The sequence below is a fragment of the Dicentrarchus labrax genome, unplaced genomic scaffold, assembly GCF_905237075.1.
Source record: "Dicentrarchus labrax unplaced genomic scaffold, dlabrax2021, whole genome shotgun sequence".
Taxonomy (NCBI): Eukaryota; Metazoa; Chordata; class Actinopteri; family Moronidae; genus Dicentrarchus; species Dicentrarchus labrax.
The window spans coordinates 14,955,624-14,974,063 of NW_026136720.1; the positions used below are offsets into that span (position 1 = coordinate 14,955,624).

The 18,440-nt window shown below is 40.8% G+C and overlaps 1 protein-coding gene across 1 annotated transcript in view; it reads right to left on the bottom strand.

Moving 5' to 3' along the window:
• The window catches only part of syt7a (synaptotagmin VIIa), an 80,523-nt gene that overhangs the window by 38,655 nt on the left and 23,428 nt on the right, over nucleotides 1-18,440 (bottom strand). Inside the window, exons 2-4 of the mRNA XM_051382008.1 lie at nucleotides 10,957-11,060; nucleotides 1,569-1,648; nucleotides 36-170 (exon numbers count right to left, since the gene is read on the bottom strand). Coding sequence (XP_051237968.1) covers nucleotides 36-170; nucleotides 1,569-1,648; nucleotides 10,957-11,060 — 319 coding nt within the window. The remainder of the gene's footprint in view (nucleotides 1-35; nucleotides 171-1,568; nucleotides 1,649-10,956; nucleotides 11,061-18,440) is intronic.

The window sequence follows — 18,440 nt, forward strand, 5'->3', positions numbered from 1 at the left end:
GGGAAGTCTCTTACCAACCTTGGACCAAGACTCACTTGAGTGTGAGGCGAGGATCTCCATATGGGGCATAGGGAGAAATGTTTAGTACGAACTCCTTTGGCGGATAGGAGCTCCACCTCTGCTGCACTGTGCTGCTGTCATTGTTATTCCAAAAGTCTCTGTCTAGATCACTGTGGCCAAAGAGAGAGACAGGTCAGAGCAACACAACTATGGACAGCCTTGGCACCAACCAACCATTCGCATCATCGTCCGGCCTTTGGAGATGATGCGAGGGCTTGGTTTGAGGAAGAGGGTTGGTCTTACAGCTGCATCGGACAAAACAGGCCCAGATCATTGCCTATTTCTCCACCTGAAGTTGACAAATCACCATAGTGGTCCGATTTTAAAAATAAAAAGAGGGGCAGCCTGGGGGAAAAAGACATTCAACAAAAGCTTTTCATAAAGCAATGTGCTGCAGCAAAGACACAGAGAGATAGAGAAGGAGATAGGTAGCGAGAAAAGAGGAAGTCATAATTTGATGAATACATACAGCATGTGATTACATTCTGTTCATCTAGCACGGCACCACTGATGAAACACATTTGAGTAAACATTAAGAAGTCTGGCCTCCATCCTCGGCGTGAGCAGTGAGAAAGCATGAACGCATGAGACACAAGGCAGAGAGATAAATCGCAGACAGTCAAAGTAGAGGAGGAAAAGGTGAGCAGAATCACTGATGTCATACAAGTCACACAGCAGTGGTCAGAGCTGTAGCATAGGGACAGCGCAGGAGAGAAAGGCAATGCACAAAGAGAAGGAGTTTGAAGCTGAAATGACCTACAGAGCACACCAATGCTGCTGGAGCCAGTGAGAAAGAAAATGCAAAAATTAAGACACCAAGGGACTCAAGTCAGAATACATTCACATAGCCCATCTGTAGTGCTTAAAACTGTCGGTACAGAAAATAAAAATTAAACACAGACATTCAGAAACAGTTGAGACAACAGCAAGCTATAGAAGAAAAGTAGAGATGAGCAGGTTAATAGAGGCATTTTGTGGAATAAAGTATTGTACTTAGCATTACAAAGCTGACATTTTCTGGTACTGACCTATAGCCTTGTTTCGACAAGAAAAGAAATATCTTAATCTTACTTTGAGCCCTGTAAGAAATGTTAGATAAAAAGTCTTCCCAAACATTTACACTCCAACGATTTCACAAAGGGTGCTCGAGCTCCCCTCCATTTACTTAAACGTGCACCATTTTAAGCAAATGCAGAGGCGTGGCTAAAGGCCTGCACTTAAAGGAGACCTATCTTACGATCCATAAGATAAGTGCAGGAGCAGACTGATCCAGCCAAAAGCTTCACAGGTAAGATAATGCAGATTTAATCTATACTGATCAAATCACTATCACTTTCATTTAATGTCTGTCCGAACATGCTCTTTCAGAGATTGTTCTCTTCAAGATAAAACAACAGCCTTCACGTTCTGCCTTGTTTGTGTTGTGTACATCGAGGGACTCAAAGCTAAACCAAATGGAGTTCATTATCACCAGATTATTCTACCCCAACCAGTTACCAGGCACTTACTTGATGGCTTTCTTCTCCCCTCGCCCACGTGCCGAGTCTGGAGTGTCTGCTGTCTCCACTCCTGGCTTATTCCTCTTCCCCTTGAGCCAAGCGAAGGGAGGGGATGAGAGAGAAAGCAGAGCAACAAAAGGTTAGCTTAGATTTGTCCTTTGAAGCTGTGTTTTTGCTATACTAATTTCAAGTGTAAATGCCTCTCCCATTATCTCAGGAACACTGTGCCATCAGTCCTTTACCCGATGGTCTCCTGATTACACTCATCAAAGTCAAATCAAATCTGCTGTGGAGAGCCATTTCTGACTATGATTATCATTCGCACCACCCCGAAATTTACATGGCAATTGCCTCTTTAAGGTAATCCACTGGGTACTGGAGAGAAGCCTCTAGAAAGTCCTGCACCAGCCTGATTTCAAATAGCTGGAGCATGACCTGCTGTAACCATGGAAATAATGGCAATTTAAAGGCTTCGAAAAGTGAGGTCTGCTGGGCGCATTCTACTGGAAAAGCTCATTACAGTTAAAGGTGTTTCACACGTGTCACAATGCAAGTAATCTCTATTGACACTTTCCTACAAGTGGGACAGGGAGAGGATCAGTCTAAAGCTGCCCCTCCCTTCCAAATACCACGCATGCCTCCCTGAAAGTGATGCTCTGATACACATCGAGGATAGGCGAGGATTCTCCATCCCAGAAAATGAGTGGGAGGAAAACACACTGAGCTGCCACCATGGCTTGGCTTGGACAATTGGATCTTGAGTTGGCTGAAGGGCAATTTCCTGTAGTAGGTTTGCTTGTTGGGGGCTGAGCATGGAACTTGAGATTGGACATCTCAAACTGGACAATGGTTATGTTCTGACTAGGTGACCTCCCTGCTTCCACTTTACTCTCGTTTTTGTGATAAGCCTTACCAGACCTCATTAGAATTCAGCTACCTGACCCTAATCACAGCGACAATGTATCTGATTCCAGCTGTTTTGTCACTAAAGATGTTGATCTCCAGAGTGCTTATTTCCATTATTATATTTTTTCTGTATCTCTTGTCTGTCTCTGATTGTGCCAATTGTCTCCATCTATGCCTGTCAAGTATTCCAAGTACATACCAAGGTTCTCACAGTCAACTAAAACAAAACCAAAAACTAAAACTAGGCGTGAAAAAAACATTTTAGTTAACTGAAATAAAAATAAAAACGGAAACAACATTGTGTACTTACAAAACAAACTGAGCATCGTGGCATTTCCGATGCATCACATTAGCCTTCCAAACAATAATAATAAGACTGAACTGCCATTTTGTTTTACTTTTTTACTTTACTTGTATTTACGTCACCTGATTTCTTGTTGTTTTGTTTCATAATGCCAAAAATAGCGAATGACGCATCGGTCCTGCCAACATCATTTTAAGGTTACATGGTTGCCGTACCACTGTGAGGAGCAATGTAACATTTTTCACATTAATCAAAGAAATGTGTTGATTCAAGAGGTTTTATTTCTGTAACAGGTAGGTATATAAGAAGGATTCTTAATCCTGCCATCTGAGCTCTGATTGGTCAGTTGTTTCTCCAACTGGGGGAAACAGCCACCAATGGACACAACATTAGACCTCATTGAATGTCTGGACAAGTTGATGATTCAAAAGTCTGGACTCAGGCGAATGATCAATAAGTTGTGTTTTCAGCTGATGGGCTGCTGTTACATATTCTGGTGACTTAGAATATATTTTATGGCCTTTTTTTATTGTGAGAAAAATATAGCTGTTTATCCAAAGCAACATTACTTTGTCTTTAAGAACAGACAAACAAAAAAATATGACCTTGGGTCTCGACTTTTGTCAGTTTGTCAGTTTGGGTCTTAAAGGATCTGGTCTAAGTTTTAGGCCAGTCCAGAATTCTAGACCTGAAGATACTTCCCCCTCCAGTGGCAGCCAGATCAGCACCCCAGAAGAAGGATTCTTATAAAGCTGCCTGCAAAAAGCTCTCTGAGCACCTGTCAAATCTAAATCGATTTATCTTTGAGGCTGGGCAGACCAACACTTACATATATTCAAACTGTCCTGGTAAACACAAACCCATGGAGCCACTAAACGTGGGGAAAAACACAGAGAGGCAATCAGGCAGAGTTATGTATGAGTTTCTGACAGAGACTGAATTGACTCAGATCTATCTGTGATGCATGCAATGCTTATAAATAGCAGAACCGTATGGAAATGCAAATTGTGCCGCAGCCTACAATATATATTGAGCTTCAGAACGGGCAGACTGATGTCGACTCCTTAAGGTCCAGATAACACAGTTATCATTTCAAACTACAGTCCACACCTTGGATATTGTGGTTTTGGATATTGTTGGACCTGTTACAAAAGCCAGAGTTGACAATAACACTGCTGAGCAAAAATGATAAAGCCCACAGTGGCACCACTGAGCAAAAATGATATCTATCACACACAAGGAAACAAAGCCGCTCATCTATTGTATAATCAGCACTAACCTGAAATAGAAAGGTCAACAAATGAATAAACATAGATCTGACAGGAACGGCTAGTTAAACAGCTGCATAAAAGAGGTGCGTTTGAAATTTAAACACTGACTCCAGAGACAAACAGTCTCTTTAAAAGCTATCATAGGTCTCAAGTCTATATATTGAACACATCACAACATGTCTGTGGTATGTTCTCAGCCGACATTATAGAGACCATTCATGATCTTTTATATACGGCTTCAGGCATTTGATGGCTGTTATCATTGGCTTGACAAAACAAATACATGAAATTACCTCTCATCATTTTGTACACCATTTTGAAAACAGAAAAATGCATAAAATCTGCCATTACAGCTCCAAAACATGCATGCCCAAGAGGTAGACTCTTCCATATACAAAAGAATCATTATGCATTATCACACTCCAATAAATACTGTATTCTTGTATACCAATTTCAGAGTAGGCAAAACAGTCTGAATTTCTGTCAGGCGAGGACGAGCTATCAAAGGAAACTCATCTATCATTCAATGCTATCGTAAAATTTTCAGGAAGGTGGGAAGACACAGTGGATGAGTGAGAGTCCAGTGCAGAAAAGAGGGGTGAGAGCCGAAAATAGAAATCAAAGTTAAAAAAAAGATCCAGCCAGCAGGAGAGCAAAACAAGGACAGTGCAGGGCGCCATGTGAGACAAAGAGATGGGAGGGAGGGACAGGTGCGAAGAGTGAACTGAGAGGAACAATGAGTGACAGGAAGTCCCGAGTGGATTGGATGTGAAAACAAGGGAGGGACTCAAACACTCTGCAATGGGCATCGAGTCCTGCGATCCTCATTTCCATGAACACGCACAAAGAATTACACAGCTTCAAAACCATCTCCTGTACACCTTTCCTCCAGCTCATTCACAAGAGGGGATAACAAAACAGTCTGTTTCTATCTTCAAGGGAGTTGTGGAGGCTGCAGGGATCCATAGCAATGAACATAACAAAGCTCAACAGCTCTAAGGACACAAGGCAAGAAAATCAGCTCAATACCACAAATGAGGGTTAAAGCAACCCCCCCCCCCCACTCAAACACCCTTGAAAATACTTGAGTCTAATTTAAACCAGCCGTCTTTTTGTTAAACGACAAAGGGTTTCACACGATTACAGTATTCAGTGCAGTCTGGCTCTGAGCCATGAGTTCAAAATAGCTCCAGCTGATATGATGAACCAATTATGAGACATATCCAATTTGCAGCAAGCCTCAACTTGAGCAAAGACAACAATCCACTAACACTTTTTAACTATCAAACCCAACAGAGCATGTTATAATGACATTATTGACAGGTGCATCGTAGTGAGGGGAATAGTGGAACTAAGTACTGGATGAGTCAACAAAATATTGGACTTAAAGGTGGCAAAAGCGATTCCAGGGAAATCTACTATGACAAATACCATGATATAGAGCGAACAACACAAGTACAAGTACAAGTAATGTAACTAATGTTAGCTACGTTGTGGATTTGCAAACTGTCATTAAAGTTGCTTCTGAGCAGTTAACATGCAGAGAGGACGAGCTAACATAACCACAACAGCGTCTCTGCAAACTACAAAGTAAGCTGAATGTTCACAGGCAAGTCATTTAACGTTACTTGACACAGAAATCCTGTCTGGAATGATAATAATAATAAAAATAGTGTTGTGTGTGCATGAACACTAGACAGTTTTTTTAGAACACAGAGCAGAAAGCTAGCTGACTGTGAGGAGATATTTGGTGAATTAAAAAAAAAGTTAATTTTTTACTTACCCCACCTTCAAACACAAATTTCCCATTTCCAATTGGAAGTCATTGTTTTTTTAAAGCATGGCATTGCAGTTTATTGTATTTATTGTAACCATGATAAAAGTCTCCTAACCTTAGTAAAGTAATCATTATAACACAAACCACAATGTTTCAAAAACGTTAAAGGACCCATGTGTAGAATTTAGTGGCATCTAGCGGTGCAGTTGCTGGGAGAAACTACGGTGGCTGCAAAACACGCAAATAACACAAAAGGCCCCATCTAGAGTCAGTGTTTAGTTTGTCCGTTTGGGGCTACTGTAGAAACATAATGGTTCAACATGGTGGACTTCATGGAAGGAGACCTGCGGCATCTGTAGATAAAAATGGCTCATTCTAAGGTAACTAAGATGCAAACAAATTTATTTTCAAGTGATTATACACAAATGAAAACATACCTATAAATATTATATTCAATTTTAGCCAATAGAGCCTCTTAAATGTTACTGGACCTTTAATTACTGATTACACTAATAACCACTACAGATTCATGTGTTGACTTTGATTCAGTTATTTGTGCAGGCGTTTTAATGGATGAATTAAAAGAAGGAGGGGGCCACTGAGGCCTTGAGGATCCAGAACTGTAGATGAGTGAGAAAAGACTTGTGGTGTTGGACTGCCCAGGGTGATGCTGAGGGTTTTCTTGAAGAATACAGACATGAGAGGAGACAGAGTGAAACTACCACTCTCTCTGTCTCAGTTGGCAGTGCACTGCCTTCCAACACCCAGCTGTGTTTGTTTGCTGTGAATTAGCAGGCAGCAAGAGTCTACATGCTCGCTCAATATTACCCACATCACACCATAATTAGAGAGGAGCGCACTATTAAAATGGTCGTCCGCTGCAAAATCATCAAGTGATAATTCGTTCATCTGTCAAAACAGTTTTTTTTATATATACCTGTGTTCTTCTGGAGTATTCGCAGGCATTGAGAAGCATGTAATCGCAGTGGCATAGCATTTAAATATCACCAGGAACACTGCCAACACTCACTTGCATGTGACAGGTCAAGACTTCAGATCCACGTAATGTGCTGTTATTATAATATTCCCAATGATTGTGAGAATTCTCCTTTGAAATTCTATAATTATTGATTTTCACATCTTCTCTTTCCTCTGACTGACATAATTACTATCATCCTCCTAACAACTGTGAACTCCTAACTCCCAGTTAATGCAACCAAAACGCTGAAGGTTGTTGATACAAGCCCAACAGGGATTGAATCAGGCAGTGAATCTGGTCAGGTCCAATCTCAACTCCGCTCACAACTATGTCACGGATCAAACAGCACAGGGCTCACAGGAGCAAGCAGAGGGTTTCTGAATGCCAAACAGCCACTGCTGCTCAAACAGATGTTAGCTGCACCACCTCTGATATCCGAAAATCCCACCCAGCACCTACAACATGAGCCCCTGCTGATAATCATCATCCCCACAACGCAGCAGCTCAATAACCATGTGACTCATTCTATTATTGTTTGTATGTTTGTTGTTACCACCTTTTGTCTCTAATTACAAAAATCATTATAAAGGCAGACATGAAAATAAACAAAATAAATCAATACAGAAGAATAATTGCTGTAAAAACATGCTAATACATCTATAAACAGCAATATGCAAACAGATTTAGCAGGCAGCAGAAGGAGGCGATAGCATTCAATGTGCAGTACTTCCAGGGGGCTTGGATAACAGAAAGCTAAGCAGGAGGGAGGCTTCAGGATGACTGCACATGAGGACTTTTAAAATAAAACCCATCGCACTGGTTGCCAAAACTAAAACACCGAAAGCAACACTCACCCAAAATGTCTTGTCTATTAACCTATGAATCATAACCAAAACTGGCACGGGTCCACTCGCAACTGACACGTGAAGCTTGAGGCAAACATTTGTTCTTATGAAAGCTGACACTGTCGAAGAGTACACTCGGAAATATCAAAAATGAAAGTTTTAGATGTGTACTGGCTTGTGGTTGCCTCATGTAAAATGACCATTAACTACTGAGCAGTTTTGACCTAATGAGAACATTTTCGTGCTTAAGAAAATCAGCCTGCATGAATTTACGTCATACTAGATACAGTATGTGTCTATAAAAAGGGATCTCAGTTGAAAATAACCTTGTTTATGCAAATTGTAACGTATATGCATTCTAATCATGTGCTCAGGGAATATAGGGCTACCATGGAAGATAGCAAAGATAAACAGATCAAGGGAAGTGAGGGAGTGGAAAAAAGTCTCTAGCACCACTTTTTGTAGAAGAATAGACTTAATTTCGGCGGCGCCTTCATGGTTGTTAGTCACATATAGAAAATAACACACCTCAAGGATGATGATGTTAATGTGAGAAAAGGATTTTTAACAAGATATGCTTTGTCGAAGTGCAGTGCATCATCAATAACGTGTTTATCATCATAGAAGTGCCATTTATCTCAGTCACACTTTATTATTTTGTACATTAAGCAGCTGTGTTTAATGTGGTTTCACACCAGTGGGCGGCTGACATTTCTCCCAAAGCAAGTGGTCCGAAGACTACAAAGGGCTTAATTAACATCTTAATGCCACTCGGTGTTACCCCCCGCCACCACACACACCTTGAAGTAGCAGGGTAAGATGCACTGATAAGACAGAAAAATAAGACATGCACAAACAGCATCTCCACTGAGACAGAAGCACCATCATCTTGTGTGTGAGGATGTGGTTGACAGTGGCCTTCACAGGGTCAGAAGGCCAATACAACATCATCCTGTCCCAGGCTGCCCCTGCTCTGCTCTCACAGGATGGAAATAAGTTCCATTTACAGCAGTGCTCCGGAGAGGACCTCTGGCACTTTCCAAGGTGCTGGAAGCCGAACTACCACCATCCACAGCAGGAAACTAAGGAGTAATTCACTGCTCCATTTACTTTAAAGTGGAATATCAAATATAACACTATGTTCCGGCGAAGCAAACAATAGAGAGACTGCGTACCGCCGTCCCATTTCAGCACAGACCATTTCCTCCCAGGTTCATATACGATATAACGGCATCGACGATGTAATCTAGGTACAGTCACCTTCTGGGGATTGAAGCAACACAAATGACATAATGTAGAGAGGCATGTGGTGTGTGGAGCCTCCTGCAATGCCAAATCCTGCCATCTGTGGACCAATAAGTTTCACAGCAGTGTGATGGTAGGCTGAATTAAGTAAGAGTTCGAGCCAACATTAAACTTGAAATAGGTGACCTGTGTTCCTGGGTTGTTACAAGCACAGGATGAATCAGAAATCAATTAACTTTAAAGGCATGCAAATCTAAAAAAAATGAGTCAAGTGAGGTGGCACTCAACCGTACAGCTCTGTCTGCCTAATGAGTGGTTGCCTCCCTTTAATCAATCACATTTCATACCACATAATCACAATGACATGCCCTCTATTAGAGGTCAGTCTGCCTGATCTGTGTTCTGTTTCTCCTCAATGAGTGGACTGGTACTGATGCTGCATCAGCACAGTTTGCTAATGTTGGAGCTGTATCTGTCTGGGAGATTCATTAGTTTGAGTCTGCGCTGCTGTGGTCATGTGGACACTAATGTAACTGAGGCCGGTATTTCTCTACAGCAGAGCTGGAGAAAAAAAAAATTTTTTTCACTCAAGCAGAAGTATAGATATTTGTGTAAAAAAAGACTAAAAGTAAAAGTACTGAACTTCTTTACTCAAGTAAAAATGAAACAGTACAGGCTCTGAAATGTAAGTACTCCTTTTCTCTGAAATTAATTTCTACCAGCTCTTTCTGTGCAAAGTTGACTGAAACTTTAAATAGGGTCGAGCATCCCACTCGTTTCTGTTCTCTCATTACAACTTGTTTTCGGCGTGCTGCGTCTGTAATGCAACATGCAATGGTCTTGAGAATATGTGCAATGTTGATAATAATAATAATTAACAATTTCCCTCAAACTCAAGTAATGAGACTGTTTTGAAAATGAAAGGTTTAGAAAGTTGTTTAAAAAGTTTCTGAGTAAAAGTAAAAAGCTGTCAGAAAAAAAAGTAACGTATAGATACCTGAAAAAACTACAGTACAGTAACAAAATATTTATACTTTGTTACTTCCCACCTCTGCTGCTCAAGTATTTGAGTACAATTTTACTTATTTAAGTACTGATTATTTTCACTCCACTACATTTCAGATGGAAATATTGTACTTTTTAATGCATTTATTTAAATGTATTGCAGTTAGTTATCAGTTAATTGTCAGATTCAAAACATATAAGTTGTACATTAATATAGATTAAACATATGATTTCCAACCGTCTTTGCTTGCAACCCATCAGATAAAAGCAGCGCCTAGTTGGTTCCCTTTGTTGTGTTTCAGATGTTTATGAATTGTTAGCATTTCCACCACAGAGACATTTCCCCTCTATACTTTATTATCATGCAGTATTTCACAAAAAGCAAAGATTCAGTTTAAAGTCCAAAAATAAATGCAAATTAGTGTAGCTGAACTTTTCATCTTTCCTCCCTCATTAATTATCCAACAACTACCCAGATTTATCTTGTGACCCTTTGGAGGGGGCCTTGGACTGTAAATACAATAGTTAGAACTAGCTCCACCTCAGCCAGCGACTACAGTAAAACTACTGAAGCTTTGATGCATCAATATTAACAATATAATTAGGATATATATATGCCACAGGGCATTGTTTTCTGCAGAACAATACTTTGACTTATGGTACTTTAAGTACATTTTGCTACTCATACTTTTTTACCTGAGGATGAATTTGTATTTTTATTTTTACCCTGTATTTGTACTTTTACATTAGAAAAAGATCTGAAAACTTTGCACTGGTGCTACGTCTTCATTAATAACTGTCTTGTTACAGAAAATTCTCAGTTCAACAAGATTGCACATAATATTTGCACATATTTTCATAATATTTGCACATATTGTCCCTTCTCCACTGCACTAAAGTGTCTTTTTCTAGTAAACTCACAGCAGACAATGTTTATTAAGGCTCCCTGATTATTAAAGCATGTTAAGATGGCAACAAATGTGACTGGAAGCTACAGTATATCTGTTATTGAAGCTTGTGTGTGTGTGTGTGTGTGTGTGTGCGCGCGTGTGTGTGTAAACTCACCAGCTTGCGTTGACACCAACCACAGACGCCACAAAGAGCCACCAGCCAAACTGCACACACTGTCACTGCGAGGGAGACCAGGAACACACTGAGGGACACTGAGCCTGTACACACAAACACACACACATACACAGGGAGGCAGAAAGACAAAATGAGTGATGCTTTTTTGCACACATGGAGAAATTTTTCTTCATTGTGTAAAATAAAAACATGGGAGTTTTGCTACAGAGCTGATTGTATGCCACAGTAAATCATGTTGTCGAAAGGGCGGGCAACCCCAAAGAAAGCTGGGCCTTCTCCCTCCATGTCTAATTGAATAGCCAGGCAGAGCTGCCATTTTTACATTCTATCATAAGGAGCTGAGAAATACAATCTCATCACTACCCCCTTCGTGCCGGAGCATTTCAATACCTTTCCAATAAGGGCTGCAGCCAGGCATCACTCAGTTGCACACACATCACTGTCATGGTGTCACAGCTTGTTAACTGACAGGCTGAAAGTGAAGGGGGGGGGTGGTGGTGGTGGTGGTGGTGGGGGGGTAGATGGGAGAAGAGGGGAGAGGAGGGGACGCCGGGCTGACAATACAAGAGAGCTCATGATTAATGGGTATCAGTAGATGCCCAGTGAGAGAGGTGGCTCTGGAAGAGAGTCATAAAAAACATCATCTATTGCTGCTCGCATGTGTCTCAGTATGTGTGTGTGTGAGACGATTCACACCTGCACCTGCGTCTGTTTACATGCTGGTTATGATACCAACAATAAGTGGATCTAAACTTGTGAGCACTTTGCGTTTCAGATTTGCAAGTTCTTCACATTTAAACAATTCAATGGCCTTCACTTAAGAGGACAAGGATATAAAACCTCATTGAGCTTTGATATTTGCACAGCGGGGAAGATGCTAATTTATTCAAATTTGTGATTTCCTTCCAACAATTCTGATTACTAAATATACAGTGATAAACGGGTGTCAGGATGCATTTTCACACAGCTGAGTGACAAACACTGACAAACAGCCATGCTTTCCTTTCAGCAACTGGGTTTGTCTTCTCCCCCAATTGCTGTCTCCTTCCCTTCCTCTGCTTGTCACAAATGGCCTTTTCATCTCACTCCTCCATCATATCTTCGCTTTATTCTCCACCTCGTTATGTCCTCTGGGAACAGACCAGCTCAAAAAGGAGGAACATTGGCGGGTAAACTTGTTTCATATGGAAAATAAGAATGGGATCAGCATTGTATTCCACAGTCTTCCCTTAGCCTCAACTGCTGTTTTGAAGTCAGCGTGACACCTGAGGCCACTTGCAGTTAGAAAAGAGGGGGTGCATACAGAACAGCTAAGACCATGGACAGCAAACTTAACAACAGGAAGATGATGATAAGGCTTCTATTGCTAGAAAATCCTTTAAAATCCCATGAGAACACAGATTCAAGAGTGTGACTGTACCAAAAAAGAACCACCAGTTATAAATTTGTATGGAAATGGCACAAAAAAAGGAAAATCTTGGGTTGAGGGTGGAAACAACAACATACTCTGCAGGGAGAGTTTGCAGTGCGGCTACCTTCAGGTGTGCAGAGAGTCTTCAGTAAAACCAAGATAAAGTGTATGAGGGGCCATACACGCCATAATTCACTCTGGTCCTCTCACACACATATATTCTCCTTCCACATACGTGTATCTTTCATTCTCTCATCATAGTACATGGTGTTCATGGAGTTCATAGTGGTTCAAATTTTTCAACTTGACGCTATGGCTCGCTCCGTGGCCATGGCAACCACAGAAATTATAATGAAGGAAATGATACAGGAGCTGATTTTACTGTATGTGAGCTCTCTAAAATAAACACCTTCATCAGCAGAGAACAGAGAGATCAATGAAACTGTATTGAAGAAACATACAAAGAAATCCTTGATGAGCCGATGTTACATAAAGTTGAAAAATATGTAAACGTTGCATAAGACCAGTCTGAACTCAGGGATTAGTTTTTACATACATTTACCTCATTATTTGACACTTTGACCTTGACATCCAACATTATATCATTATATATAACTATATATATATATATATATATATATATGACAGAAACTAAGGAAAAACCAATATAGATAACCTCTAAGACTGGCCAGAGATTGATTGATGATTCTTAAAGGTGCACTGAGGAGTTTCCTTGGAAACAAAGTTTTTGTTTACCTTCAGTGTTTCTTCACCAAATGTCTTTCCTTTCAACAATCCTTAATTGTTAGCAGTCTTCCCTTTGCTGCATTTCTTGGCGTATTACTGCCACCTGTAAATCTGTGGAGTAGTGTGAAACAACTGGTAGCAATGCGTATCACATCAACCGTGTGCAAACAAAACGTGGAACCACTAAACCAATAAACATTATTCTATAGCACTACTAGCGGTTAAAAAAATAAAATGTAATGAGACTGTAAAGGTTAACACTTTTTATCAAGTTTGGATCGTTCAACATCCCATGCACATCTTGTGGTACAAGAGCCCCTCGCAGGTTTGTTTTCTTATAACCACTCCTGGTAGATTTGTGATCATTACTGCCTGCACAATAAAAATTGTGTGCCTCCTCCTGTCCCGCAGGTGAAAACAAGTTATTTTACTGTGTCAGTTTCTCCAAATGTCAGACTCGCCTTGCTGTTGTCTTGTAAAAACCCCACTTCATTCTACTTCTTTGTTGTCTCCATCATTCTGGTTGGCTATGCTCTGACTGAGGTGGAGAGGCACTGCAGTCCTCTGGGAACTAAACTCTGCTCTCTGTGGTTGATGGAAATCTGCCCATGACCCTGCACCATCTAACAGAAGAATCCTAAACATCTTCAACAACACACAGTACAAGAGTTTATCTCCTGACTCGATCCAACTTGATTGATCTTGTTCTGATTGTGGAGGTACAGATATAATCAGCGTAATAGTCGTTATAAGTGTCCCCCTATTATTTATCTCCAGTCAAAGAGACTACTAATGGTATAAAGCACGTCCATGCCCTCCTGAGCATTAGAGGGTCAGCGAAACACAACCAACTCCTGAATGATGAATATCTCTATACATATATGTTCAGAAATAGACACAGGCTATACACTCTGCTACTGTATATTCATAGATAGGTCAATAAAGTTGAGTCCATTAGATGCCAGGACATCAGCAATGAAAGCAATGGATCTTAAATAAAGAAAGCTGAACTGGTCTTCAGCTAAGGGCATCTATGGTAGCCTCAGTGCTAAGTGGCTCGGTGATGGATGGTCTGATTTTTTCTGAAGGGCTTGGAGAGTCAGGTGGATCCGTGAAAGCCAGCAGCTGATGTAGGGCCCTACGTCCTGTGTTCTTTGAAGGTCGAGGGGTGGGGCGGGGGTGGTATGGTTTATGATCTGTGTCAGTCATGAGAGCTAAGGGAGTAAAAAGCCTCCAAATAAAATGCAGCATCCAAAGAGGCCACGTTACTGCTCTCAGTAATGGACAACTGATTCTGCTTCCCACTTCATGGAATATAATTTCCTTTTTTAGAAGCTACAGAGGAGCACTGTGTGCGCAGGCGGTTCAAAGGAATAAAAAGAAATACACTGTGTTGAGGTATTAGGGAGATATGCAAATATGTCAGCACTATGGCTGTGGAGAAAAAGAGGCATCATTAGAGTAAGAGAAGCCTGCACTACATACAGCTATCACAGCACTCAGGAAATTCAATTTATCTTTCCCCTTGAACAAAACTTTTAGCTTGAAATATTGCAGCAGGTGACATGTAAAGTAAGGTGAAAGATAAAACAATGTTTGTAAACTGAAACTGGAATAAGGAGACAATATCACTAGATGTTCAATGAGAACTGCCAATGTCACATACAGTAATCTTTACTATATTTGATTAGGTAAGGAATGAAAAATATTTCCAAATGGTGGGTGATGAATCACATCTAAAATGGCACCACTCAGTACAACTGACAAGTGAGCTGAACAAGCCATTGAACCCTTTGATCAGAAGCCTTTAGAAGTCAGAGGACTCTTGAACTTGAAAGTCGCTTGTTTGTTTGGGATTTCAGTGACCATCTCTTTTATATGCACATAAAAGAGAAAATAGATGGCACTATGTACTGGGGCCAAGTAGTGACAATGATGGTGTAAATGAGCTTGCAATAAACCCTTCCACTGAAGAGGACAACAGAGATCAAGTTGCGCAGCAGGTTGAATATGGATATTTAAGGGTAAGACGAGGAAGAACTTGCAGCATATATCAAAGTACAGAGTCTTTAGCGTGGAGTGCTCTTAGTGCGGAGCAGCACCGAGTACAACAAGCATTACTATGGTTACACAGAGTGGTACTGTACATGTAGGTGATCTGGCCCACATGCAGTGAGCTAAGCCAAGCAGAAAGGGACCAGTCCTCAGGGGTAGGAGAAATTGCTAATTGGACAGGCGGAACTGGAGCAGTGTCCAGTCAGCAAAGCTGCCACACCGCATCTTTATGCTCTGACTGAGGTGGAGAGGGCAGTGCCTCAGAAGCTCTGGGTGCAAAGCTCATAGCCTAATCGCCACTTCAAAGTGCCCCCTCCTTGTGTTGGAGTCTGGGTTCTGTCCTCTTTATAGCCACTGAGCTGCCGTTGGGTAATCCTCAGATGTCACTCAGATGTCTTTACAGCCCGTCCCTTCTGAGACACAATCTGTGTTCAACAGCAAAATGTTACTTCCAGTTATATTGTGATACTGAGTATTTCAAATTGCTTCCATCTACCTTCTGGCTCAACTTCACGCTGCAGTTTATTGCTTTTGTTTTACAGTTATTTCTCAAGACAAAGGACTTGGTGGTAGTAAACAACTCACGCATTTTAATGCATTCAAACTAAATATCTCTCCTGTGCTCAGTCGCACAAAATGATTTGTTTGGGAAGAGCGGAAAATTGAGTCAAGAGGGGAGGTGTGGATAAAATGAATAATTACTATGGTTCCAGGTAAATAATGCCATTGTCAAATAAACTGATGAGGTGACATTTCAAACAGTGAGCTCACAGGTGGTTGCTACCGGTGTGCTCAAAGGACGACCTGTTGTTTTGGCATGTTTTAGCCTTTTTACTGCTGTTGCAGATCCATCCAGTCAGGCAAGGCTCAATAGGCCTTTCCTTGAGACAGAACGTCATTTCAAGTGGGATGTACGACACATGATTGACAGTTCTCTCTTCATGCAGACATCACTGTGAGCACTTCCTACAGCTTGAATAAATTTACCACTTGGTGGGTGAGCTTTGGTATTTGTTTTTGATTTACAGCCCAAAAAAAACCCATGGCAGTTCTTTGAAAATGTCAATTATCTTTTTCAAAACTATTTTATGAATTAATTTATAGTTGCGGAATCATCCCTCATGTTCTCTGATACATAGTTTAAATGGTTATTCACACAGTTTGGGTTCGGTTGGTAATTTTCTTAACTTTTTCTATAGTTTGCTGGTTGGTCCAATGTCTGTCCTGTTGAGCTCAATCAATTCTTAGTGGACATCTTTGTTTTACAGACTTATACTAATGCTTTATTTACAGATGTGCTTTGCATAATTAATCCAATTTCAAAGATGAAGACATGTTTGCTACTTTTTAGGACTATGTTATTGTTCCACAATGAGAACTGTTTAGCAGTTTTTCAGGTTGGTGTTTAGAAATAATAGAAAGGTCTGAGATTCATTACTGTTCCTGAGAACACCAAACAAAAATTACCTTTCATTACATGTAAGAAGCTAGAAATTAACCACCTTCACAACACAGGTATTTATGTTCAACATTTTGTAGCTTGTGAATGTTGGACAGGGAACTCTCAATTCTTGAGTCTGCTTACAACCCCCACCAATTTATGCTATATTAGCATAAAACGATAATTTTGAGAAACCATATTGACAACTTAAAATCCCCTTCCTCTGAAAAATATGTTTTTCTTGTTGTTCCTACAGTTGGATGTTTGAGCTTCTGCAGAATGATGTATGTATAAAATTTATATAAGTGGGATGTAGAAACTTGAAGAATAGGGAAGATCATTCATTTAAAAAGTTGGTTTGATTTGGGAAATCCATGCTAGTAGGCTAAGGTTACACAATGTGCAGTACAGAGAGAAAAATCCCGGTATGGTCCTTTAACCACATGGAAATCCCAGTCCACAGTGGACATTAGAGCCCCATGTGCTGCAGCTCACAGGGATGTGTGGGGCAACCAGTGAAATTTTGACAGGTGGAGAGGGAAAGCACCTGTGGTGAGAGTGAGTGTCTCTTGCATCCCCTGTAGGCTACAGGGAGCTTTGCCGGCTCTCTGTCCCTATATGCTCCCTGTGGCTCAGCTGCAGCACTGCTGTGCTGTCACAGAGGCTGTTTCACAGCGAGAGTAAGAGGACCGCCACCCACGTTCTGTCTGCTCTCAGATGAGGGATAAGATCCATCTCAGCCCAGTGACAAGCTGGAGTTAGACCAGCAAGATGTCATGACACATGCCTGATGTCACCTATAATGGCACCATCATCTTATTAGCACCTCTGACACTGAATGCGGCCATAAAACCCAACAAGATCTGGACAATCAGGGTGTAAGTGAACTGAAGCTGTAATAATGTTTTAATACTGTTAAAGGGAACAACAATCAAGTTTTTACAACAGATAATATATTAAATTGAACATAGATACAACAGATACTACAGATGCTATTTCTGTCCTAACTGTCCCAAACACAACAATATTATTATGTGACTTACAAAACACTTTATTCCAGTCCTTAATATACCTAAGATATTCTTTGGGGTAGACAATTTTTTATGTAATTATTTAAGTGCCAGCGGATATAATACCCTCCCCCTTCAACCCATGCTTCATCCTCTCTCAACACCCTCCCCCCCCTTTTTGGCTGCAGATACAGACAGCAAATCTGGAAAAATAATACACTTTAGGAGGAGTTTTGTGCCCTCAGCCATAACCACTTTAAATAGCCTGGGCACACAGTAATAGACTTTTTGTAGTGACTGTCCAAACTTTATTCAGTCACTTCAGCAGATGGTGTGTGGTGTTCCTGACTCGTTTCCATTGGAGACAAAGATTAATCAAATCTAATCTGCAGAATCAACTTTCCTTTTGGGTGATCTTCCCATTTGTTGCAAAGATGGAAAACAAACTTACATTTACATGAGTTGGCTTGCAGTTTATGGCTTACGGTAAGAGCCATGTGCTCCCCACCATCTAGTAAACTGATCTTGCCTGATCTAATTAATACACCTGGTGCTCTCACACACACACACACACACACACACACACACACACACACACACACACACACACACACACACACACACACATACACACACACACACACACACACACACACACAGACACACACCCACACACACAAACAACACTTTCCCTAGTGGTTTAATCAGACAGCACATATAAATGGCTCCTACACTTGTGTTGTTGTTGTATTGTTTTTGTTTGTTTATACCTTGAATGAACAAACATCCTCTATAGAGG